This window comes from Hydra vulgaris, chromosome 15, assembly GCF_038396675.1.
Source record: "Hydra vulgaris chromosome 15, alternate assembly HydraT2T_AEP".
Classification (NCBI taxonomy): Eukaryota; Metazoa; Cnidaria; class Hydrozoa; order Anthoathecata; family Hydridae; genus Hydra; species Hydra vulgaris.
Genome location: NC_088934.1, coordinates 6,912,985 through 6,939,410, shown reverse-complemented (window position 1 = coordinate 6,939,410; position 26,426 = coordinate 6,912,985). Strand labels below are relative to the sequence as shown.

Below are 26,426 nucleotides of genomic sequence, written 5' to 3'. Positions count from 1 at the left end.
TTTCCATTACAAACTTATTCAGCTTTAAAATGTTATAGCAGTAAAGCCTCTTTCTTGGAATCAGAAAATTTGTAGCAACGTTCATGTTCAATCTGCAATCTTGGAGGTCACAAATGTACTCGGTAGGTTTAACCTTCAACATTAAGCCGGTTTGTATACACTGCATGTTGCTGGTCATTGTCTGTTTTTTGCTGAAATCCATTTGTAAATTTAATTAAGTTAAAAAAATAACTTAAGTTTTATCATTCAAATCCTATAGGTTGAACGCTGTAACTGTAGCCTGTCTAAAGAGTAATTTTTGTATACAATTGATGAAGACCATGCCATGGAGTTCCACTTTTAAAGGTGATTGCTAGTTTTCCATGTAATGAGTTCTTGGGTTTGATGGATGCTAATATTTATCTCAAAAAAATAAATCATACAAGCTTTGAAATAAGTTTTTTTTAACTAACTTTTCTATTGCATTAGTGCTGTCTGAAAGTTGCTATGGTTGTTGGTTGCTATGGTTGTTAAAATTCTAATTATCTTAAACAAACAAAAAAAAAAAAAAAGGATTAGTGAATGAAACTATTATTTTTATAGAAAAGGCCTTCTCAGATACATCTTCCATAATATAATTTCTACATGCAAGATGTAAAAACTCATGGTTAAGAGATTTTTGTATCAGGTCGCATGTAGCTGTATACTGTCTAATGTTGTAAACAGTTGCCACAAACTGACACAAAAATACCACAAACATTCCAATCACTGATATATTGTAATACAGCTGTTGCCTGTGCTCCTCAGGACCATAAAAAGTAATTTTTGGAATGCCAAGTAGTTGTTCTGTTTTAACACTAGATACAATAAGAAGCAATCTTTGAACATTCTACTTCCCAGAGATATTAGGCAACAGCTTTCTGTCCCAGCTTTTGTTGGTGAACAACTAATGCTGAAATGAGAGTGAATTTATTCTCGAGTCTGTAGTGAATTCCTCCTGACTTTTACAACTTAGTGGCAACTCCTAAACTTTATGACCAAGAGCATAGGTTATAGTAGCTATTCTCACTTCGTTACTTTATTTCGATCCCGTGCCACATGAATTTTAACAAGTGTGATTTTTGCTTCGTTTGAATGACAATTTTTAATTTTTAAAAGTAACATCAAAAAGGTTGATGTTTCTCACAAACATCAAAAACTTGTTGCACTGTTACCTTTCAACTTTCAACTCTATGTTCAGCTCTTTGTGGTGATAGAAATAGACTGATGACGTCTATTGCAATAAGCACTACTTCTTAGTTTGGTTAAGGTTTGAGACTGGAGCTCTAATCAGCCACACTAGAGAATAATGTCTTATTTTTATGGTTCATCATTTGTAGTTAGGTAGAGAAAATTGCAAAACAGTGATTACAAAAACAAACAAAAAAAGCTTTTCAAATATAAATGCTCAAACCCAATGGTGCTGACCTATTTTGTCATATATACATTTTACAATAGTTACAAGAGTTATACATGTATACTGTGCATATCTTTATGCTTCAGAAATGAACATTATTATACAACAATATTTAGTGTTACTAGTTGTGCAGGAGTGTAATTCAGAATCAAAATCTACTTTGCCAATTGTATAAATCAAATAATCATTATCAACAAACTTAATATTGTCGCTACTCCCTTTTTAATATATTAAAAAAAATATCTTCCATATAAATTATATAAAATATAAATATATATTTACAAATATATATTTCTTAATTTCCCAAATTTTGTGAGCTTACTAAAGTTAACTAACACTTATGCTGTTACTAAAAATTTTAAAAGAATTCAAAAATATAATCTTGAATACCTCCCATATCAAATCCTATAACAGGTTGTCTTGTTTGTTCGTTGTATGTAGTCAAAGCATAACCAACCTAGTTTTTTGAGAAATATAAATATAATAATACAATAAAATAATACAATAATATAATAATACAATAAAATAATACAATAATATAATACAATATAATAATACAATAATATAATAATAACAATAATATAATAATAACAATATAATATAATAATAACAATAATATAATAATAACAATAATATAATAATAAAACAATAAAATAATATAATAATACAATAAAATAATACAAATTTAACATAATATAATACAATAACATGTATATATATATATATATATATATATATATATATATATATATATATATATATATATATATATATATATATATATTGATAAATGTTGTATATTGCTGGAAATACAACTCTTGTCTGTTTAAGAGTGATCAATATCTTTTTGAAAAAAATAGATCAAATAATATTAAAATATTTTAAATGAGAAAATACAACTTTATAATGGAACTTAAAGTTTTATGTTTCATATATATATAATATAATATAATACATCAAAAATTAAACAACTTTGTATATTAAAAAAATAAAATACCACTCCACCAGCAGGACCAGATAAAATAGCTCGACTTCCAATAAATCTATAATAAATTACAAAAAATTCATATATTATAACTACATACATGCATAAGTAAGTCTATATACATACAATAATAAATTATGTATAATACATATAATAAATAAGAATATGAAAAAAATAAAGAATAATGAAAAAATAAAGAATAATGAAAAAAAAGATTGCTACCCCATGCCAATCCCTTAGTCCATGTAGATATGATATATATATATATATTTAATTTTAAATATATCAAAAATTAACTTACTGATCAACTGGTGTAAGACCACCATTTGATTGCATGAATAACACAGGAACGTCCTTTAAAATTAAACTTAGACATTTGCAAAAAAAATTTTTTCAAACTTTCATTTATTTCAAACTAGTTTAAAAAAGTGCAACTTACTTTTAAATGATCTTGAAAACCTTTAGAAAAACTTTCAACATACTTCTTGATATGTGGCGTAAGATAGGCATCAGCACATGCTAAATATAATTTTTTTAACTAAACAACTAAATGTAAGCTTTCCAAAAATGATTTAAACTTTAAAAAAATTCTGTTTATAGGAGTTTATAGTTTGTTAAACTCTGTTTATAGGAGTGATTATTTAACAAAAAAAATGAACTAATTCACCATTAATAAAACAAGTTTTAATTATATTAAAGACATGTTTAGCTGCATTACTTAAAACATACATTTTAATTTTTGTAACAAAACTAAAACTGGTTTTGTTTCAATCACATAATGTAAAAAGCTGTTTAAATAAAACACACATCCTTTTCCAATTTTCCAATTCATTTACTTTATCAATTCTTAAATTACCTGTTCTAACTAAATAGATGGATACTTGTGTTCAACAAAGCCATGAGAGTTAAAAAATAATTTTTGCAAAAGCTATTTTAGAATTGGAACTGCCTTTTTAATGGCTAAAACTGAATGATGGATAAAATTTTCAAACCAACAAGACCTGCTGGAAATCAGCCATTATGATACAAATTTAAAAGCCTTTTTAAAAAACTGTGGGATTCATGGATTAAAAGTAAATATTTATACCTCATAAAAAAGGTGTTTAGAATGTGCTTTGATGTCTAATGGATGTACATGATGATAAACACATACAACTATTTTTTTCCACACCAAAAGCAAGATTTTTTTTAAGTAATTTCATTCCAATAGCAGACATATAGATGAGTAAATTATTGTAATTACAAAATCAGTTAGCAAGGAATGGTTACACTAAATGCTTTTATATCAGACAATATATGACAAAGATGTAACAACTGATACAAAATGATTGACCCAATGTTTTTTGTTATTAGCATGGGGCAAATGCACTGGAGTTTCAAACTACAGATATACTGAGGATTCCTTTACTCAGTTCGACTTTTTTAACACATCACTTAGCATCACTTCAAGATGCAGTTAAATCTGAAGAAAGAGATGTTGTTCATGTCTGCCATGCTTAGTTTTGAAACTATGTTGCCAACAACTTTATTGAGGTAAATAGTGATTGTAGAACTATCACATATAAAGAATGCAGATAATAGTAGAAGTAATGAGAAAAATGTTAATGAAAAATGTTTATTTTATGGATCATGAAGTATAATCCATAAAATAAACATTTCAAACTAAATCCTTGCAATATGAAGGATCTGGTATCTAAAGACATGAAGGATGTGGTATCTAGAGACATGAAGGATATGGTATCTAGGGAGGGATTAGAGGTGTTTCTTTTAAAAAAAAGTTCTATTAAAGTAAAGGTGGTGCTAAAAAGAGCTCATTGATTTACTACCAGGTTCTAAACCCCGATTTCAAGTTCCAAGCTTTTTGAGACAATTAATTGGGACAACACTTATATTCTCCAATCACATAAGGATCATCCATTAGATTGGAAATGGAAAACCAATTTATTAAATGCTAATCTGTGGCAGTGCTCTGTGATAAAAACATTAGGCCTTTTTGGTGTCTTTGTATAAAAAAAAATTTTTAAGGTTTCTTAATTTGTTTAAGATTCAAAATTTACCAGTAAATCTAAATCACTTTGTTTAGACACATGTTTTACTTATATAAAGATTTGGTGTTAATGGGGTACAAACATATAAATAATTTAATATAGCACATTTTTTTTCCAATAAAATTTGAGTATGAGCTGAAAATTGGGATCCCCAAGAAAAGTTATGTTTATTTATGAAAGAAATAACTAAAAAATTTTTTAAAACAATTAAACTTATCAAAATTATTTATTGAGATATTAACAAAAACAGCAAATAAATTTATTTGTACAATTTTTTACTACATACAAAAAAAAAAAATAGTTTTAGATGTTATTAAAGCAACTTGTTTTTTACAAATTTTTGGACAATTTTTAAACTTATCTGAGTCTTTATCTGAGTCTGTTTTGTTTGATAGCTATTGTCTCTACTTATAAGGCAAGATTTATATTTCTCATACTATTGGAGTTACCACATTTTCTGCCATATTTTCTACTGACTACTTTAGTACTAACCACAAACATACTTAGTTTCGATGTTTATAAGTGGTATTTACTTATTATATTTATAATAAGTAAATACCACTTTTCAGCCATATAGACATACTAGACACATTTTTCAGCCATAAAAGAAACAGCAAGTTACTCATAATTATTAATTACTACTTTCTATTTGCTTTGTGCTATTTCAAAACATTAACATTGTTTATTTTTATACATACGCATACATGCATGTGTACACATTTGTCTCTTCTGGTGTAAGTGTATATGATATTTATATGTATTTACATATTTTTTTATATTCACACCACGCGTATCTCTTACCACTTTCATGAGATTTCAATAAGAATGTTGGAGCTGTATTAAAAACTGGGATAGGGATTGGGATTTTTGACTTTTGTAGTGTAGTCCTATTATATTGCAATATTAACTAGAATGACGTAGAGTACAGGTGGTGAGATCTGAGCAAGGACACGCCCCTGACGAGTGGCGTTAGTGCAGGTCTTGGGCTCTCTGAAACGTCATTGGTGATTGCAGTTCATTCCTGAGGAGAGGGATCACCATTATCCACTACTTAATTCTGATTGGTTATCATGGCACCAATATTTTTTTACCTCTTACACCCATGTATTATAGCACTTTGTGAGCTTTATATTATAAATTTGTTACATTAAAGACATTTATATAGTTTTATCTCACACAGGTGATTATCAGTTTTTAATTTATTTTCTGGAGTTTAGACCATAAATAGTACCACATTTATTAGCCTATTTTTTCTTTTTATATTGCCCATATTATCATTTTTTATCATTTTACTTAATATTTTTTTATCTACTTATTTTATTGTTTTTGTATGGTGCGATAATTTTAGCCATGGTTGCTGTTAATAAACCAGCGGATCTATATTGACTAGTTACATACAGCACTTATTAGTTACACATCAATTTTGTTTTAAAAAAAAAAAAAAAAAAAAATATATGTAAGGCTTTTGATACTACTTTTATTCTACTTTTTTTTTTTTTTTTTAAAGTTTTTAAAGAAAATTTTTTTTAAACATAACATAAGAAAAAAACCAAAAAATAAAAGTACTTATATTGATGCCATAGATAAACTCATTAATCAGATCAGACTTTTTTTTTTAGGAAAAAAGCTAGTCCAGAAATTTCTATGAAACAATATAGCGTTAAAAATGAGAAAGCTTTTGTTAATATCTTGATAAGTACTTATTTTCTAAGATTTATTTATCATATAAACACAACTTATCTCAGCATTTGGGCATCCCTTTTAAAGAATATTTTGAAAGTTACTCTCCACTGGACAATAGGGTGTTCCCATCCACAATGAAAAAAATTTTTATAAGGTATTTATTTTTCAACAACCCATTATTTGATGATGTGTCATATAAAGACTCAGTAGCCAAAATATTTTCTAATTAAATTAATATTTAGAACTTGCTCAACACGTTCAGAGTTCAAAATACACAATTTTACCATTTTTTTATCAATTATGGTGACAATGTACTTTTGACAGGAGTCTACTCTGGTTTAGTTTTCATCTTTTTTGGTGACTGTTGAAAGCTTATTTGTTTTGATAATTTTTTAATTTACGCATTGTCCTTACTAACTCACTCAATACTACTGTTCAAAGCTCCCAAGACACAGACAGCAAGAGGCACTGTGGATATTGTGACTCCTCAAGTTGCTGCTGCTCTTGATAGAACAAACATTTCTGACAGAAAGGCTTTCCATATATTTTCTGTGATGGCATCTACAGGACTGCTAAAGCAAGATGTGGAAGAAGTCATTATTAGTGCCAGCGCTATAAGACAAACCCGCATGAAGCATCGCAAGTTTCTCAGCTTGGAAGTCAAGGAAAAATTCAATTTGGCAGTTCCACTAATTTTGCATTGAGACGGTTGTCCCAATGCAAAATTAGTGGAACTGCCTGTTGTCTCCACGTCTCAGAAATTATTCTTGAAAAGGTTTTCAGTGTTCATGGCGTCTCAAGGTCTCCTAACAAGGAATTGTTTGGCCAAAGTTCAAGGATTATTGGCCCCTTATTGACCAGAACACATTTTGTACAACAGTTGAAGATAATACTTTAGCAAGTATGATTGCTAGTCGGAAGAATGATGTCATCAAGTTTGCACAGTCTCAGCTGAATAAATTTCAACCTCAAGACGACTACTGTGAATTGCTTGAACTTTCGATTATTTTTTTGGGTGGCACACCTGAACGTGGAATATGGTTTCGGTACCCTGGTACTATTCACAGGGCTTGTTGGATGGCAAAGGCCATTTATTCTATAAAAATGTGGCTATTTTGCAAGCATTATGAGTCACTACACCAAAGCACTAGCTGCTGAAAGTCTTGAGGTCTTTCCTATGGTCAGAAAATATGGCATCACCTGCAAGAAGTAAGTCTGTTCATCACTAAAGTATATCTAAAATATTGGTTTGAAAGTCCAGCTGCAAACTGTGCTCCACGACAAGACCTTGCACTACTGTGTGCTTTATCTGAATACCCGAAATCTGAAATTTCCAAAGCTGCCACTACAGCCTTTAAGTTCCACCTCTGGTATCTCTCTGAAACTCTTGTTGCCTTTGGCTTCTTTGATGATGCTGCCACTATAGAGTAATAGCGCTCAATGGTAGTGGTACTCCAAGAAGTTGAAGGCTCAGATGAGCCTTTAAAATGAATTCAGCCTTTTCAGCATCTGACTAATAAGAAACTTCACAACTTTGTTACAAAGAACACTAACTATTTTTTCACGATTCTTGGCATATCCCAGGAATTCTTGCAGGTTGATCCCAGTGAGTGGGAATCTCAACCAGAGTATCAAGAAAGTAAATGTCTTGTGCAATCTCTCAAAGTTGTTAATGACTTGGCTGAACCTGGGGTTGCGTTGATTCAAGAGTTCAACTCAAGTTTGGCACGCAATGAAGAACAGAAGCAATATCTAATCCAAGTTGTAGAGGACCATAGAAAAAAATTTTCCTCAGCAGTTGATACCAAGTTACAGTTGATGGTCCATAAACGATAGGACTCAGATGACTAGTGAATATTAATTTTAATCATTTAGATTTTGACTACAAACAAAGTTTCAGATAATAATTTATCTACAACTATCATGGGTGTGTTCTGCAGGTTCTTTTACTCGCAATCATAGGTTTGGACACAAATGTTAAAAACTTTGAAAGTGATGAGCAAGTTCTAAATGTTGTTATTTTCTACCAATTTTTTTTTTACAGATTCTCTATAACTAGCATCATGTAATGGAGGGTTAGAGAACACTTAGTTTTATTTTTTAGAAGCACCCTACTGGACAATTGGACCACAACAGTAATAAATATAGTCACCAGTAAATCCACGAGGAACTATTTTTTCCATCGCCATAACTTCTGAGGACAAAGAGATATGAGTGAAACCCATTTGTTGAGCAATCTTTCCAACTTCTTTTTCATGGTTAGAGTTACTAAATGAAATAATTAAATTACAAAATAATTTATACACTGCAGATACAATACATTTTTATGGTCTATGTTTTATTTAATACTCAAGTTCTATTAATTGAAGTATATTCAACTATGAAATGAAAATCATTTTCAAAGTTAAATAAACTATATAACAGGATAAGACATAACAAATTACAAGATAAAAAACATAATTAAGTATTAGAGCTAAATTTTAAAGAACATCACTGAGGTATTTTAAAGAACATAACTATGCGGTATTTTACAAAACAAAACTATGTGTTATTTTTCAGAACATAATTATGTTGTATTTTTCAAAATATAACTTTGTGCTATTTTTCAGAACATAATTATGTGGTTTTTTCCAGAACATAACTATGTGGTTTTTTTCAGAACATAACTATGTGGTTTTTTTCAGAACATAACTATGTGTTATTTTACAGAATTTAGCTAGGTAGTTTAATGTACACATTAATGTAATGTACACATGAATGTATCTGTAAAGGATTCATATTATAACTACAATAAATTATTTTAAAATCTTTTTTCTACAATTTGTTAAAATTTTCTTTAATCTGAAACAATAGCATTTTAAGGAACTTTCAAATACCATACGTGCATGTATCTGATATCTGTAAAGACCAGATCATTAAACAGTAACTGTCATTTAAACAGTCTACTTAAGAAGTTTTTAAGCAACCATGTAAATCTTGAAATTCATTTTAAATCCATTCAACTATAAAATTGTCATACAAAATGACACATGACATCACTATTATAAAAGACCACCATCAGACTTGCTGTGTTAGAAAGTTTTCAATTTAACACCACTTTATATTGTTACCAACTTCATACTTTACACAATAAAAGTAGTTGTCTAGATTATTAATATCCCTAAAGCTTCTCATCAAATTATCCCTAATGCTTCTCATTAAATTACCTTAATTTACTTTTAATTTTTCTTTCATTCTACAGAGTAACAACAAAGTAAATACATCAGTTGCTATTTCATTAAAATCTGCTGCATTTGTTAAAGCTACATTGTCTTATTCACTCAGAAAAAATATTACCCCTGTCAATTTCTTAATTCTTCTTTACTTAAAAATTATTGTGAAAATGTTATAATAAAAACTTAATTAAGACAATTTAATTTTCTGATAAATTAAAAAGTAGATAATTCACAAAAACTTACATATGACTGTGCATTAATACAACAGCAAGACATCTAATACCTTTATCAAGAAGAATCTAAAATACAAAAATATTTGAATTTTCCATTTTTGTAATAAAAAATATAAAAAAATTAAAAAATAAATATATAATAAATAAAATAAATATATATAAAAATGTATATACATAAAGATACCTGAAGATTTTTACGTAGATCTTCTTCATCCACTTTTACCCATTCTTCAACTATCTAAATTTTTTAATTTAACTATAACTACATTACTAAAATTTTCATAAAAAAAAAAAAAAAAAAAATTATTAAAAATATTTTTTATTTATATATTTTATTCATATTTTATTCACAAAACAAATATATTAATGATTTTTTTATTTGACTTAATAATGTAAAACAAAACTTAAATAAACAAGAGCTACCATAAAATGATATTAATATGATGAATTAATCTTGTGAAAGCATAGCTCATTCTAATTGCCTTAGTGAAGATAATTCCAACCACCTATTAGTGCTTCAATTAAATATCTTTAAATTTGAAAACATATTCAGATTATAACTATAGTTAAAAAAAAACCTCACAAAAAAAACAATTGGTATTCATAAAAAGATATATTTTTGAGAAGGGGTTAAAACCTGGGACAAAAAACAATGGTTGACTATCAAGTTCCATAAGGCGTTGATGTTAACAAAAAAAATTTTCAATGAAAAACTTGTCATGAATAAAAGAAATTTAAAAAACTGTGCCTAAATAATGTACTTTAATAACATTTTTAAACTGGTTCTAAAAATTCAAAAGATAAATGAATCTTGGATAAATGAATGGCTAAATGAATGGCTTATTACTGGCAATCTAAACTAGTAGCTTACACTTGAATTTTAACAGCAAAATTTAGAATGACATAGAAAAAATAACAAACATATTTTCATCAATAATTAGTCTACTAGAAATAGAAAAACTAAGTAGTGCGTTAATAAAAACCTACGCTAAAATTATATTAAACCCTAATGACACATGTGCTATCTGTTACAAAAGCAAATAAAAAATTATCAAAAAATTAAAAAGCAACTATTAACTAATTACAAAATATGTTTCAACAACAATTTTTGAAGAAAAAAAATCCAACTTCCATTTTGTTTGTAAATTATTTTACATTTCATTCCATTAACAACAAGTAGGATATTATGAAAAATAATTAAATCAAATTAAATATAGGTTTGTTCATAGCATCTGTTTAGGACAACTATGCTTTATTGTAACACTATTCTTTAAATATTTTTACCCCTGTGAAATTTCTGTGCAACAGGCTTCAAAATTTCAATATGGCATAAATGAGTATGGACTGACCTTAGACATGTTTAATGTATAATATAATAGAAAAAAAAATTAATATACCGACTCTTTGTTACTCAAATAAGCAAACTAGATTATTTATTATAGTTTAACAATAGTGGTCACACATCCTACAGCATAAAAATAATATAACTAAACATAGTTACACGCAACTTACCTACATTGTAAGTTACTTGTGACATTATGTAATCTGTACATTGTGAGTTACCTGTGACTTGTCTACATTGTAAAGAAGTGGATGATTCCCATTTATTTGACAATCTACTTGATGTATGACTAATCTTTCAGAAACTTCAACAACATCTTCATATAGAACATCTGGAGTTACAATTTTCTATTAAATAAAAAGTTTGACAAGTAAGTTCAAGGATGTTAATTTCATTCAAATAGAAAATTTTTGAAACTCATTTGAAAAATAAAAAAACATGAGGGTTCATAACTACATAACTTTCAATAACTTATGCCTCTGCAATTATTCATATGGAAAAAAAAACAACCCGAAACAACAACTTTATCACTATTTTTTATATTCAAAACAAATTATACAACATTTTATTTTTAGTGAGTTAACTTCAGAAAACTCTATTGTATCTATCTCTACATATTATTGCCGAAGTGTTAGTAGTAGTGTTAGTGCTCATTTGAGCGCGTTTGACACGGAACCCTTGGCAGCCATTGCAAGTGAGGTAGTGGCGAGAAAGAGTCGCAGCACTTTGTTTTATAAGAAAACGTGAACGAACGTGTATGCGAATATCTAACGCACGTAAACTTCAAATTAAGTAATGTTAAAACATACTGAAACATTTTATCAAGTTTTACAATTTTATTTTCACTAAAAAATTGCATTGTGTCAAGCTCTCCTTAATTTTGATCTATAACATTTATTTCTGTTAAAAAAATCATTATATAGTTTTAAAAATTTTAGTTTAACATGCCAGCGTGGCCAAGTGCATAGCTCGCCGAGCTTCAGAACAAGTAAGCCGTGGTCGAGTCCTACCACTGGCAACTTTTTATTTTAATTTTTTTCCATTATTTTTAAATACAAAAAAAATACTTTTGAAATTTTATAGTGATTATATACAAACATATGTATATAACCTCTATAAAATATATATATTATACACTTTAAAAAACAAAAAGATTTTAAAAAAGCATATCAAAATGTTTTCTTTTTTTTTGAAAAAACAGGAAGCATATTGACATCCAAGTGGAAAATTGATGACAGTGCACTTAACCACTAAGCAATCAATGAAATGCATTTAGCAGAAAAACAAACCTAATTATAAGTCTCTTATAAGCTCTACATATGTGGAAAAGGCGCACATGTTAAGTTTTTTGCTCTTGAATGTTTTTTTCAGAATAAATTGTTTTACTAAAAGATATTGAAGTAAATAAGGAATAGGTATGCAGGCTTGGTCGAGAACCGGGAGCAATTGCTCCTACTTCCCGACCAAGCCTGGGTATATAAATAATTGGTGTGGAATAGGTATGTATAGAATTGGTAGGTTTGGTAAAGACCCATATTTTACGGATCCGGAAAGCTAGGATATATAAGGAAAAAGTAATAAAAAGTTTGGTCTGGAATAGACTTACAAAGACCCGTATTTTTACGGATCCGATCTTAGCTAGTTCATATTAATATCAAATAAAAAAGGTTTTTTGAAAATCACAGTAATATAACACTGAGGTTGAAAAACACATAAAACATGTTTCCCTTAACTCAATTACAGAGAAACATTTAACTTTCATATTTGTACCATTTTAAAATAAATTAACAATCATTGACAGATTTAGAAACTCACCAACAAATCTTTCATTCGACTTTCAAATATGTTTAACTATTCTTTCTTTAAAGATTAAGTTTTGGTTGATGGAACAATGAATGATAGTTCTTGGTAAACAACCATGAGTATATGTAGAAAAGAGAAGAGATGCAACCTTGTGATGATGGGACAGAAGCTCAAACTTAGCATTTAACTATATTTACAATAGATTTTTACCCAACATCAGCAATGCGGAGTGGAATTCCAGAGCTATACTAGCGATCTTGGCCTTCATTTTAATTCCTTCAACAAGGACAGTTTTGCAGATTGTCAATTTAAATCATATGGCTGGACAGACCATTGGTTTACAGACCAATTGTACAACGAAAACAACTTTAACTACTTGGTTGAAGTACTGAATCCATACAAAAAGGCTTTAAGCTCTTTGAAAAATCATTGGAAGAACAAGAGCCATCCATATTACAGATCCCCAGAAGTAGTCAATGTGCAGAGCACGCAATCAAAGTAATGAAGGAAATGTATTCGCAATGCGAAAGTAAAGATAAATTGCACCTTCTATTTCTTCTATGCAACAAGCAAGAGCAAGCGCAAGGTCAATGGTATGAGCCATTGTTGGAATAAAAAATTATTGTATTACATGACTATGACATTCTAAATACATTTGAATACATAGTAGTACTTTTGTCAAAATTAATTTTTCAATGGCGGGATGAATTTTTTCCAAAAGATATGCAAGACATTGATATTCTTTTTTATTTTATCGATATTGTATAAAATAATGTCTGTTTTTTTTTGGCAAATTCTGGTTATTTTTTGATGGCTCCATCGTAGAAACTATGGCACTGAAAGGTTTTTCCACACTAACACTTACAATGCGACCAGGATATAACTTTTTATCATATTCTACTAGCACATACTCATCAACATTGAGTTTTACTTTTTCCATGTTGTCCAGATCCGAACTTTTGCTTATGTTGTCATTCGCAGATAAATTCTTTCAGGGTAATTTACTCCTTTTTTCAGGATACATTTTTTTCCCCCAGAGTCATCTGTTAACTTAGTCTCGTCAAAATTCCAAATGTTTTCTACTGGTACATTTTCTGTTTCATTATCTTGTGTTATTGCAGCCCTGACCCTTTTAAGGTTTCTGGCAAATCTTTTGAATAACTGATGATGTCTTCTAATAAAGGTTTTTGTCCATTCAACACCTGGAAGATTTTCATTGAAGCATTGAATATCACTCCCTAATTGATCTAGATAGGATTTCACAATAATTCGAAGATCAAATGAGGTCAGTGGGTAGCCGAAAATTGAAACTTTATTCACAAAATTACAAAATAACTGTTCTACTTCAGGCGTGAAAACAGCTGGATGCCCTGCATGTTTCTTTGTGATAGTAAGGCATCGTCTTCAAAGAGCTTTCTCAATGCTGGAATGGCTGATTCTAAATTGTTCTTCAGCAAATGGTTGACACATCGCTATACGTTCAATAATAATACAGGCTTGCTCTAAGTTTTGATCAGTATAGTCTTTGTAAGCTCTAGGTCCCAACTTCCTTTTATATCTGTGAACCATTCTGGTAGAACCAGTTATGATAGCACAAGTATACGCAAAAAGGTGTATAACAATAGCTTTAACCAACCATCAACATTGTTTAGGTATACATTTTAAAACCTAACAAATATTTAACCCAGGGCGCAACAAACCGACAAACGCGCGAATGTTTGTTAAAAAAAAAGACAGAAAAACGAACCTCACGTTTCTTTACTTTTACTTAAGCAAATGTTGGCGTTCGCTTAAAATTTTTAAAAACGTGCGCATAACTTCAGCAATTTTTTTTCCAAATAATTATCTGATTGATAGTTTTTTTATTCATTATATAAAAACAATAAATTACTAAAATTTAAAACGCATTTTCAACGACTTAAAAAGAAACCATACTAATACTTTCTTCAATAGCATTACTTTTAAATTTAATAATTAAGTATGCAACTGAAGAAAATAACTATGTTTTAGCACAGTTTTCACATACGTTTACAAAAGTATGAAAAACAGTGAAAGAGAAATAGTGATGAAAAATTGTGTTTTTTAATAAATTTTTATTATTTTATTTATCATCATGTTTGTTAATAGTGATGAAAAATAAATAAGGTCTTGTTACCTTGAAGATACAATTACTGTATTCTACAAAACTAAAGTGCTTAATGCTCTTAAAAGAACAGAACAATAATAAATCAATATTAAATGATTTTTATATATATATATACATATATATATATATTTATATATATATATATATATATATATATATATATATATATATATATACATATATATATATATATATACATATATATATATATATATACATATATACATATATATATATATATATATACATATATATATATATATATATATATATATATATGTATATATATATATATATGCATATATATAATATGATGTACATATTTACTGATGTTTATACAGTGTGAATTAAAATTTTTATGTTCGATTTGTTATTTTTTACTATTTTATTATTGCTCTGTTATTTTAAGAACATTCGATTTTCTGAGCACTCTATTTTGTAGAATACATTTTAAAAAATTCATATATATAGATTGATGTTTATAAATTAAAAACAACAACAACAAAAAATAATACCAAATCAAAGATATTAGGCCGAGCTTGGTTACCAATAAAAAGAAGATCTTTAAAACCTTTTGTTATTACAAGAGCCATACGTTCTCCATTACGCTCCAGAAGAGCATTTGTAGCAACCGTTGTACCCATGCGAATCCATTCAATATCATCAGTAGGAACTGAACCATCTACAGGGATTGTCTTTGAAGAATTCTAAAGTAAAAAAAGTTTAAAGAAAATTCCTTCGCATTTTAAGGTTAGTAAGAATTCATTTAGCATAAAAATAACATTAAATTAACATCAGAAAAACAATATGAAATTAGGGAAAAAAAAGTCTGCAAATGAATTCCTTAATCCTCTATACAGTCTTCTCTGTTTAGCTAGCGCTTTCACGCTTGCCCACACGACCGCAAATCTTTATCGAGCGCATAAAAAAATGCTTGCCAAAAAAGCATTTTGTTTTATTTTGCAACAAAAAATTTTTTTTTTCATTTGCTCAAATTATATGAAAAAAGCTTTTTTTTACCAGTTTTTTTTTAAATTATTATATCTAGTATTTATTCAAAGCAACCTTTTCAATATTTTTGTTTTAATTTAAATAGCAGAAAAAAATGAATCGCACAGGCTAACTAAAAAAAGACCATTCTGTCAGCGCTTTATCATTCGCTGGCATTAAATATCAAACAGAGAAAACTGTTTATAGCAGATATAATGCTTTTTCATAAGCAGTGAAATTTAAAATAATAGTTTTTTTATAAAATGATGATTATAAAATGAGGTTTTCTTAAAACTTGTATATAATTTCACTTCTTTTAAGACCCAACCTGATAAACTTTTTAAAAACTGTTTTTTTGTTGTGGATAATATTAGGGACCTGTCCGCCAAACCTATAGTTGATGTAGCAGCACTCCCTTGAAGTAGAAGGCTATAAGATAGTCAATGTGTGTGTTGAAGCCTCTACAACTTCCTGTTTTTGTATGACATTATCTGTCCACATCTAATGCTGCATTTATATATATATATATATACATATATAAATATATATATATATATATATATATATATATATATATATATATATATATATATATATATATATATCAGGCTTGGACAGGAAGGCGTGCGATTTCACGCAATAGTATGACCACACAAACAGTTTTTATTTTTAAATCATTTTGAAAGCTTGACCGCGGCTGTTAAAATGCTTTGTTTAAATCTAAGCTATGAGGAAACTTAAAAAAAAACTTACATGATTATTTTATATTTAACTTATTATTTTATATTTAATATATATACACATATATTAATATACCTATATAATATATTTATTTTTTTAATTTATAAAGTTATGCATATTTTATGATTATAAACGCTTATAAACTAATTCTATAATTTATTCTATAAACGTCATTCATAGAAAATGTAAACGTTTTTTGTTGACGTATTTCTCACAAAACAAACAATTTAGTTATTTTTTCTTTTGTTTTTACTACGAAGAATTGTTAAGAATCTTTTTTTGTTAAATGCGCGTATTTATTAAACAATCATTAGAAGTAAGTTGTTACTTTTTTTAAAAGAGTTTCGTAGAATATTATAAAAACATTAGCAACAATAAAAGTTTAAAAGTTCCAAACATAATTATAAACTTAATTTAGCGTTATTGTTTATTATTTATTTTAGACAAATATTTTTTCGGTTTTTTTTATTTTAGTTTCAGTTAAGTTTTTTTTATTTTTCATTATTTTCTTCTACGAAGATTTCTTTTCTTTTTTCAAAATAAATTTTGTTTAAGTTTATTTATTTAAGATAAAAGTTTCTTAAGTTAAGATAAAAGTTTTTTGGCGCATTTTTAAAATGAAAACAAACTAATGTAAATGTAAACAAAGTCTTAACAGCCGCGGTCAATTTTTCAAAATGATTTAAAAACAACAAATATTTGCGTGGTCATATTCGCACTCCAATATATATATATATATATATATATATATATATATATATATATATATATATATATATATATATATATATATATATATATATATATATATATATATATATAAATAATAGTAATGATAATAAAAACCTCATTTGAATCAAAGTTTATAAATTTTTTATGTAATCTAAAAAATAATAAACAAGAAAGAGAATAGGAAGTTGATAAAAATAAAAAATAAAAAAAAATTAAAATAAAACTTTACTTACTTCACTTAAAATTCTACGGATTGCCTCTGTTGGAGCATCAGGATAAGCAGGATCTTCTGAGAGCAACTTCATAACAATAATCTTTTCACCATATTCAGCATAGACATCAGTAAATGTTCCTCCACGATCAATTGAGAAACGAAACTTACTCATCTTCAGACAGTTTCTATTTGAAACAACATAAGCATGTGTAACATAAATGTTGAGAGATGAAACTATTAGTATACTTAAAAGTATAATTACTTAAGGTAAGGTGAAAACACTTTTAAATCTTAGTAAAATTAATTTAGAAACAGTGCAAAAGTAAGAAATAAAGTAAAAAAGATCAATGTATATAGTAAATGTAACTTCATTTTAATTTTTTGGATAATATTTTTGAGAAATGTTTGTACAACAAACAAATTTATAACTGAAGCATGAAACTTGTTTGTTCCAACTATCAACTCCTTACTAATTACAAGTTAAATAACTCCTTGAATTAGCTATTAAGCAATTAAAAAATAAAAAAAGCTGTAAACTAATAGATAGAATGAGGTTTGTTGTCCAAAGACTATAGTTCCTATGCAAATTAGTTAAAACAGAAATATAAATGCTCAACTTTTATTTGAAAAGAAGTTGGTTTTCAAAACTAAATTTAATCCTAAACTGTTATATAAGTATTTAGACAGTTCAAAACCAATAAAAAATTTAATAAAAAGCCATGAGAATTCCAAACAGTGATTTATCTCATGAACTTATAAAAATTGTAAACTGTCTGAATAAGCATTTTCAGAATACTATACTTTACTTCCGAAGAAAAAGATGGCCTTTCAACTTTTAATCTTGGATTATATAATTAAATTAAATTTTAAGATACTGATGTTATTAGTTTTGAGTTAGTTTAATCAAACTAAAATCACTGAAAAAATAAATCACTTAGAGCAAATAAACTTTGTTCAGTAGTCCTCAAAAATTGTGCTACATTGTTTGCTTAACTACTAACTCTTAATTTAGAGAACCATTTAGGACAAGTCGATACCAATTCAATTTAAGTTGGTAAACATATCACCAATAAATAAAACAGGTAGCAAAACAGTGGGTGGTAACTGTTGCCATGTTTCATTAACTTCAATTCTAGCAAAATATTAGAACCCATTATAAGAGAAAGAATCAAAAAATATCTTTAAAAAATAATTCACTGACAATCTAACAGCATGGTCTTGTAAAAGACAAACATTGCACCACTTTGCTTTGAAACTACTTACTTTACTTGTAAACTAAAATTTATCTAAATAAAGTTGGTAGTTTTTAAACAAGTGCAATAGTATATTTGTTGATGTAGTAATGCTTGATTAGGCTAATGCTTTTGATTGTGTTCCTTGATAAAGATTCCTTGGTAAATTAAAAGCATATGGTACTTTTAGTTAGCTTAAAATGAAAACTTCTCTAAATAATAGAAGACAAAGAAAAGTAAAAATGTTTGTAAGGGTGTTGAAATTTTTAGTATAATGCCACAGGGTTCTGTAAGAGGGCCCTTGATGTTTATTTTGTGAATTAATGACCTAGCAAGCAAATTAATGAATAAATGCAAACTGTTTGTGGACAATAAATACTAAAATTGTATTCAAGGTAATTTTAAAGAAATGTACATTAAGTCATTTGCAATTTAAATGGACAGAAGAATTTTAAATTTATTGTTTATAAGTGTATAAGATATGCACTAAGGAGTAAAGAACAAAAAGAAAACCTTTCTATTTTTAGTACAAGATTTAATCTAAAAGATTTCTTTTGCAATATGGAACTCAATTCAATTTCGAAATTAAATTGCAAATTTAAGGAACTTGTTAAATAATGGAACGAGTAAAATAATTTTTTGACTATATTGTTAAAAACTAAACTAGTTTAATTTTGGAGTACAATTATATTTTGTAAGTTGAAACTATTGTGACAATTTGAAAATTTCAAATTGTCACAATAGTTTCAACTTACAAAATATAATTGTACTCCAAAAATGTGTTAAAAAAAAAAAAAAAATCAGTCATTACACCAAAATATTTAGAAATCAGTCATTACACCAAAATATTCGTTTACGTATAGTATTTATATTTAATTATAATAGCTATCAATAAACAAAGCGTTACATTAAAGGTTCATACACAATAATTAATATTGTGTACCTTTAATACAACGCTTTGTTTATTGATAGCCATTATAATTAAATATCAATACTATACGTAAACGAATCACATTTTTGTTACCGTTGTTTACATACTCTTTACATTTATCATTTACCAACATTTATTCCAAAATATATTTGGATCCACGTAATATTAAAATATTTCACTATTAATAAACAAATAAAAACTATCAGTTTTAATAAAAACTATCAGTTTTTATAAAACATGATTTAATTTAATGAGGCAAAAACAAATTGAAAAAAAAAGGAGTGTTGAAGCACACGCGGTTAGTCCGATATTTAATAGCTGACCAACCACGTGCTCTTTCGATGTTCAACACTCCACTGTCGCGGCTAGGAGTCCAAGCCTTCCTCCCAACTCTCCCCCCCCCCCCCCCCCAAAAAAAAAAAAAAATTCTGTAATCCCTCAAACTGACATACGTTCAAAATTGAATTAGCGTAAATTTCAGTTCCAGTTTTTACAAATTCTTTTAGCGCATTTTTGCCATCTGGAACTTATGCCGATTTTTGCAGTTGCTTCGCATTTTGAAAATTCAGAATTATACTAATGTTTGCAAATTCTTTTAACACACTAATGCCAGATTTGTTTTTGCGACTGCTTTCCACTTATGACAGTTCGGCTTTTGCCAATATGCGCTTATGCCATTACACAGTGAGTCAGATTTAAGATTAACTTGACTATTTGCATGCATATTTTTTTATTCTATTTATATTTTAATGTAATTAATTAGTGTTATTACAATTGCGATTACCTAATAAACTTGTTTTTATGTAAAAACGTATTGTTGATTTGAACTTTTCTTAATTTACATTAACGATCTCCCAGAAGCACTCACATCAAAGATTGCATTGTTCGCTAATGATACAATCATTTATTTTTGTCTTGATATTAAGCCAACAATATCTGATTGTTTGGAAGGAGCATTTAAGCTTAAAAAGGATCACACTTCTGCTACAGCACGGGGCTCTCAGTGGCTGGTGAAAATTTACTTAAATAAAACTCAATTTCATTTTGCTAACTGTTATGGCAACAATTAAAATCTTCCTACATTTATGAACGGTAATGTATTCGATAAGTCAACTACTATTCGTCTTCTAGATTAACTCTAACTTCTTAACTTTCTTGGAAACCGTATATTGCATTGCAAATTGATTGCAAAATTATAATCTGCTAAGGTTGCATCTCTTTATCGCGCTCGCTACTTTTTACTCCAGATTCTGTTCTTTATCTCTATAAATTTCAAACCCGTCTATGCATGGAAACCGTTGTCATATCTGGAGCGGATCTTCGAATAATGCTCCTTCTCATTTAGACAAGGTACCAAAAATCATTGTAAACATAGTTGGACCTCCTCTTGCAGCCATTGTCACATCATCGTAATGTTGCTTCTCTTTCTCTTTTTTATAAATACTATAATAAGAGTTACTATATAAAATATTTTTTTTCTCGAACATTAGTACTTTGGAATTCATCCCCTTTATCTTGTTTTCCTAATTCATATAATTTGCAATCTTGTTTTATAAACGTCATCAACAAGAGCAATACGCAATCAACAAGAGCATACGTGTGAACGGAAGAAGTTTAATATAGAAAAATAAAAAATAATAGTTTTTTATTTTATTAGTTATTATAATTAAAATAAAAATAAAAAAGAAGACTGAATAAAAATATCACATTATCAAGATAACATAAAAATATGGATTTAAAAAGTATTGAGAAATTTGTTGCAGATTTACTTGAAAAACAAAGCAATGCAAACTTAGATGAAACCAAAAAACTTTTGAAAAAACAAGAGAAAAGCTTTGCGTCTTTAACAGCTGCGAACTTGAAAATGTTCACTGAGAGACTTGACAAGTACGAAAAAGAAAATATAAAGAACCTAATAAAAATAAATAAATTCGAAAATGATTTAGAACAAACAAATAAAAAAGTCGTCTCCTTAGAAAATGATTTACTTGAAATGAAAAAATTTATTCAAGCCAATGACGATATTGCTTCAGAAAAATTTGAACTTGTGAAATCAAAAACAAAAGAGATAAGTTCAAAGCTAAAAGACAACAGCGAGATATTAAAACTAAAAAGTAAGCTTAGAGAAATAGAAGATAGATCCAGAAGAAACAATCTGAGAGTCGATGGTTTAAAGGAAAGCAAAAATGAAAGTTGGAGTGATAGTGAGGCTAAAGTGTTAAAATTATTTGAAGAAACTCTTGGGTTAAAAGATATAAAAATAGAAAGGGCACATAGAACTGGTTCTAGAGACAATAAAAAAGTCAGATCCATAGTTTTGAAATTGCTCAATTATAAAGACAAGGAAAACATTCTAAAAAACTCTCGGAAATTGAAAGGGGAAAATATTTATATCAATGAGGATTATTGCGCGGAGACGATGCTAATTAGAAAAGAATTACGGGCGGGCATGAAAAAAGCACGAGAAGCTGGAATGTTTGCGTATATTTCATACGACAAGTTGGTGGTTCGCGAATGGTCTCGAAAAGCAACGTAAATATTTTATATTTCTTTTAACGATACTTTATTTTTATTTTTTTTAGTTTTCAAATTTTAATTTAACTTTTAGAAATGGAGAATAATCTCTCTTCTAATATTAATGCTAAAAATATTGTTTTTAGCGATAATAACTCTGATAATCATACTGAAACCTTATTAGAAAGTACTATTCAATACCTGAATCTACTCAATATCTCTGTGAGAATAAGAATAAATTTTCAATATTGCATATTAATATTCGAAGTATGAATAAAAACTTCGAGAACTTTAAGTGTTTATTGGGAGAACTTAATCATGACTTTAAACTAATTTGTTTCACAGAAACTTGGCTTAAAAGCAATGAAACAAATTCTAATTTTGAGTTAAGAAACTATACATCAGTTCATCAAATGCGCGATATTTGCGTTGGTGGTGGTATAAGCATATACGTTCACAATTCTATTGATTTTATTCAGCGTAAAGATCTTAATGTAAACAATACAGATTGTGAGGCATTATGCGTTGAGATAATAAATAAATTAGCTAATAATTTTATAATCAATGCTATTTATAGAACACCAGCTGGTAGTTTAAAAACATTCAAAACTTATCTGCGCACATTCCTAAACACAAAAAATATATTGCAAAAGCATGTTTACGTAGTTGGGGATATCAACATTGACTTACTCAACCATGCCTTAAATAGTGAAGCAAAAACTTTTATTGATATTCTACTTGAATACAACCTTATCCCAACAATAAACAAAGCAACAAGAGTAACTAAAAAATCATCGACATTATTAGATAATGTTATAACTAACAATTTTCATAATAGCCGTTTTAAAACTGGTATAATCAAGACTGATTTAACCGATTATTTTCCTATATTCCTTATTACTGAGAGCGTTACTCTAAATAATGCTACCCACAAATCAACAGTATTCATGAGACAAATCAATGAAAGTTCCATATGCCAATTTAAAAATTTATTAAATAATTACGTCGAGTGGAATCTTGTACTGCAATCACACGATGTAAATAATGCTTATGATTTATTTCTAAACCAATTTTCTAAAATGTATGATAAGGCATTTCCTTTAAAAGTGAAAGTAATAAACTCAAAGTCGGTTGTATCCCAATGGATGACCAAAGGCCTACTAAAATCATCAAGGAAAAAACAAAAATTGTATGATAAATATTTAAAAAATAAAACTTATAAAAATGAAACTAATTACAAAAATTATAAAAGTTTATTTGAAAAAAACGATCAAAAGTAAATTACTATGCTAAACTGCTTGAAAAAAACAAAGGAAACCCTCAAAAAACATGGAGTGTTATTAGAAACTTAATTGGGAAAAATAAAATTGAAAAAAATAACTTACCGCAAAAACTTATTATTGAGGGAAAAATTATTTATCATAAAGAAGTTATTATTGAGAAATTAACAATTTTTTTCTTGATGTTGGCCCAAACCTAGCAGCGAAAATTCCAGTTGGTCAAAAAAATTTGATTCTTATCTTGCAACAACTGATTTAATTATGGAAGAACTGATTTCAACCAAAAGTGAACTACATACTGCTTTTAATAGTCTGAAAAAAAACAAAAGTGCAGGTATAGATCAAACTAATGTTAATGAAATTAAATCTGTTTTTGATATTATCGAACCCTCATTATTCCATATTTTTAATCTCTCCCTTAAATCAGGTCATATTCCAGATAAACTAAAAATTGCAAAAATAACACCTATTTTCAAATCTGGCGATGAGACCAATATTTCAAACTACAGACCAATCTCAGTCTTACCCTGCTTTTCTAAACTAATTGAACGCATTATGTACAACAGACTTTATAAATATCTATCTGAAAATAAGATTTTATATAAAAATCAATACGGTTTTAAAAAAAATCATTCTACTAACCATGCAATAATTGAATTGGTTAAGCATATATATCAAATGGATTTAATAGTGATTGCTATACAGTAGGGGTTTTTATTGATTTATCCAAAGCTTTCGACACAGTAAATCATGAAATTCTTTTGAAAAAATTAGAAAACTATGGTGTTAAAAATCAAAGTTTACTTTGGTTTAAATCATACTTAACTAACAGAAAGCAATTTGTACTTAAAGAAACAAAAGACTCAAAAAACAACTTAATAACTTGTGGAGTACCCCAAGGTTCTATTTTGGGACCATTATTGTTCTTACTTTATATAAATGACTTATATTTATCATCAAAAGTATTAAATACTATCTTATTTGCAGATGACACTAATTTGTTTTATTCTCACAAAGATATTACTGTTCTTTTTAAAATATTTAACGAAGAATTAGATAAGATCAACGAGTGGTTTATAACCGACTATCATTAAATGTAGAAAAAACAAAATTTATCCTATTCCATAAACCTAGTAAAGCCGAGAATATTCCTCTTAAACTACCCAATCTTTTAATCAATAATAAAATAATTAAAAGGGAATTGACTACAAACTTTCTGGGAGTGCTCTTAGATGAAAAATTGTCATGGAAATTTCATATTAAATATATTGAAGGTAAGATCTCAAAAAATATTGCCATGTTATACCGAACAAAACCTTTTCTTAATAACGAGTCTTTAAAAAATTTATATTTTTCGTTTATACACAGTTATCTTTCATACTGTAACATTTCCTGGGGTAGCACTAATCACACTAAACTCAAAAAAATTTATAGTAAACAAAAACATGCTTGCAGGATAGTATTTGGGGCAAATAGAAAAACACAATGCAAACCTCTCTTACGTCAGCTTGGAGCTTTAAATATTTATAAGCTTAATATTCATCAAGTAATGTTATTTATGTTTAAAGCAAAACTTGGGTTTTCTCCAGTAACATTTCAATCCTACTTTAATGAAATCTCCCATTAATATCCAACCAAATTTTCAGTGAATAACTTTGTGGTTCCCATAAACCTTCTTAAATTAAGTTTGCACCAAATTCAATATCGGGGACCTTTAGTTTGGAAAAAATTTCCTCCAATCTTTAGTAAAAAACAAAACTTCGTTTTAAACTGCACTTTGCAAAGTTTTAAGGATGATTCAAAACGGTATTTACTGAACATGGAATTCGATATATTAGATTTCAAATACCTTTTTTGAAAACAATTTAAAGGTTTGGACTGAATCGCTTGAAAATAAATTAAATCTTTATCACTTTCTTTAGCTTTTATTAAAGTGGTTTCTAACCATTAGTATAAAAGATAACGAAAATAAAATTGTCTTTTTCGTTCATATTTTTGATGATATTAAATAATCAGCCCAAATACTTATGTTTACATATATTGCTTCTTTTTTTTTAAATTAAACAACGCATTTTTTTTTTGTGTTTTTATAACTTTCATGATTTTCTGTCGTTTTTACTTTTTATTTTTAAAATTATTCTGCTGGAAGATTGTTAGCAACAAATTATTTTATTGCTGAAGTATTTGATTTGTTTTGTTTTTGTATTTATACTGTCTTTTTGTCTTTTATCATTAATTGTGCATGTAAATTTTTGTGTGACGGGGCTCGGTGATAAGACAACCTGTCTTCTTCTTGCTCCGGCCAGGATTTTTCTTTCATTGTAATTTCTTTTTTGTAATATTTATCAACGGCAAAATAAATTAAAAAAAAAAAAATCTTTTTTCTTTCAGTAATTTCTAGCTTTAATAGTGGTTGCTTGCAGCCTTGTTGGAAGTGTAGATATTTAAAAAAAAAAGTAGTACTTTAACTTAAATAAATAGTTTTTCTGATTAGCAGACTTCAAGGTAGCCCACATATTTTTTTGATATTTTAGTCCGTTAACTGAAATAGATCAAATCCGTTAACGATAACGATAATTGAAACGGTAACGGTAACGGAAACGGATCGTTAACGGAAATACTTCAGAACATTAATAGAATTGTAAATAACAGAAATATATTCATTTAATATCAAGTTAAATCTTAACCTTCTAAAAAGCACCTACACTTAAAATACTCATATTTTCTCAATAACTAAATTTTGTAACTTAGCGCTTTTTTTTAATAATATTCACTATTTTATGGTTTCGTTGTCTAGTAGTCTACGTCATTATTTTCTATGCGTATAATCATTGTGTAATTTTTTTAAAGTTTTTATTCGTACCTCAAGTAAACGTTTAATTCTATAATAACCACAAATGAT

At 27.8% G+C, this 26,426-nt stretch overlaps 1 protein-coding gene across 6 annotated transcripts in view; it reads right to left on the bottom strand.

The window, feature by feature from the left end:
• Nucleotides 1-20,016, bottom strand: part of LOC136072111 (5-oxoprolinase-like) — a 119,573-nt gene extending 99,557 nt beyond the window's left edge. Inside the window, exons 1-11 of one of the 6 annotated variants that reach the window (XM_065820448.1) lie at nt 19,824-20,016; nt 17,587-17,752; nt 15,406-15,597; nt 11,163-11,288; nt 9,784-9,837; nt 9,610-9,665; nt 8,304-8,419; nt 2,860-2,939; nt 2,722-2,774; nt 2,433-2,478; nt 1,826-1,892 (exon numbers count right to left, since the gene is read on the bottom strand). In XM_065820448.1, coding sequence (XP_065676520.1) covers nt 1,826-1,892; nt 2,433-2,478; nt 2,722-2,774; nt 2,860-2,939; nt 8,304-8,419; nt 9,610-9,665; nt 9,784-9,837; nt 11,163-11,288; nt 15,406-15,597; nt 17,587-17,739 — 943 coding nt within the window. In that variant the 5' untranslated portion in view covers nt 17,740-17,752; nt 19,824-20,016. Of the gene's footprint in view, nt 1-1,825; nt 1,893-2,432; nt 2,479-2,721; nt 2,775-2,859; nt 2,940-8,303; nt 8,420-9,609; nt 9,666-9,783; nt 9,838-11,162; nt 11,289-15,405; nt 15,598-17,586; nt 17,753-19,610; nt 19,717-19,742 lie in introns of those variants that run through there. The other 5 variants (XM_065820449.1, XM_065820446.1, XM_065820447.1 and 2 more) reach the window with 5 other exon arrangements.
• Nucleotides 20,017-26,426: the final 6,410 nt, after the last annotated feature.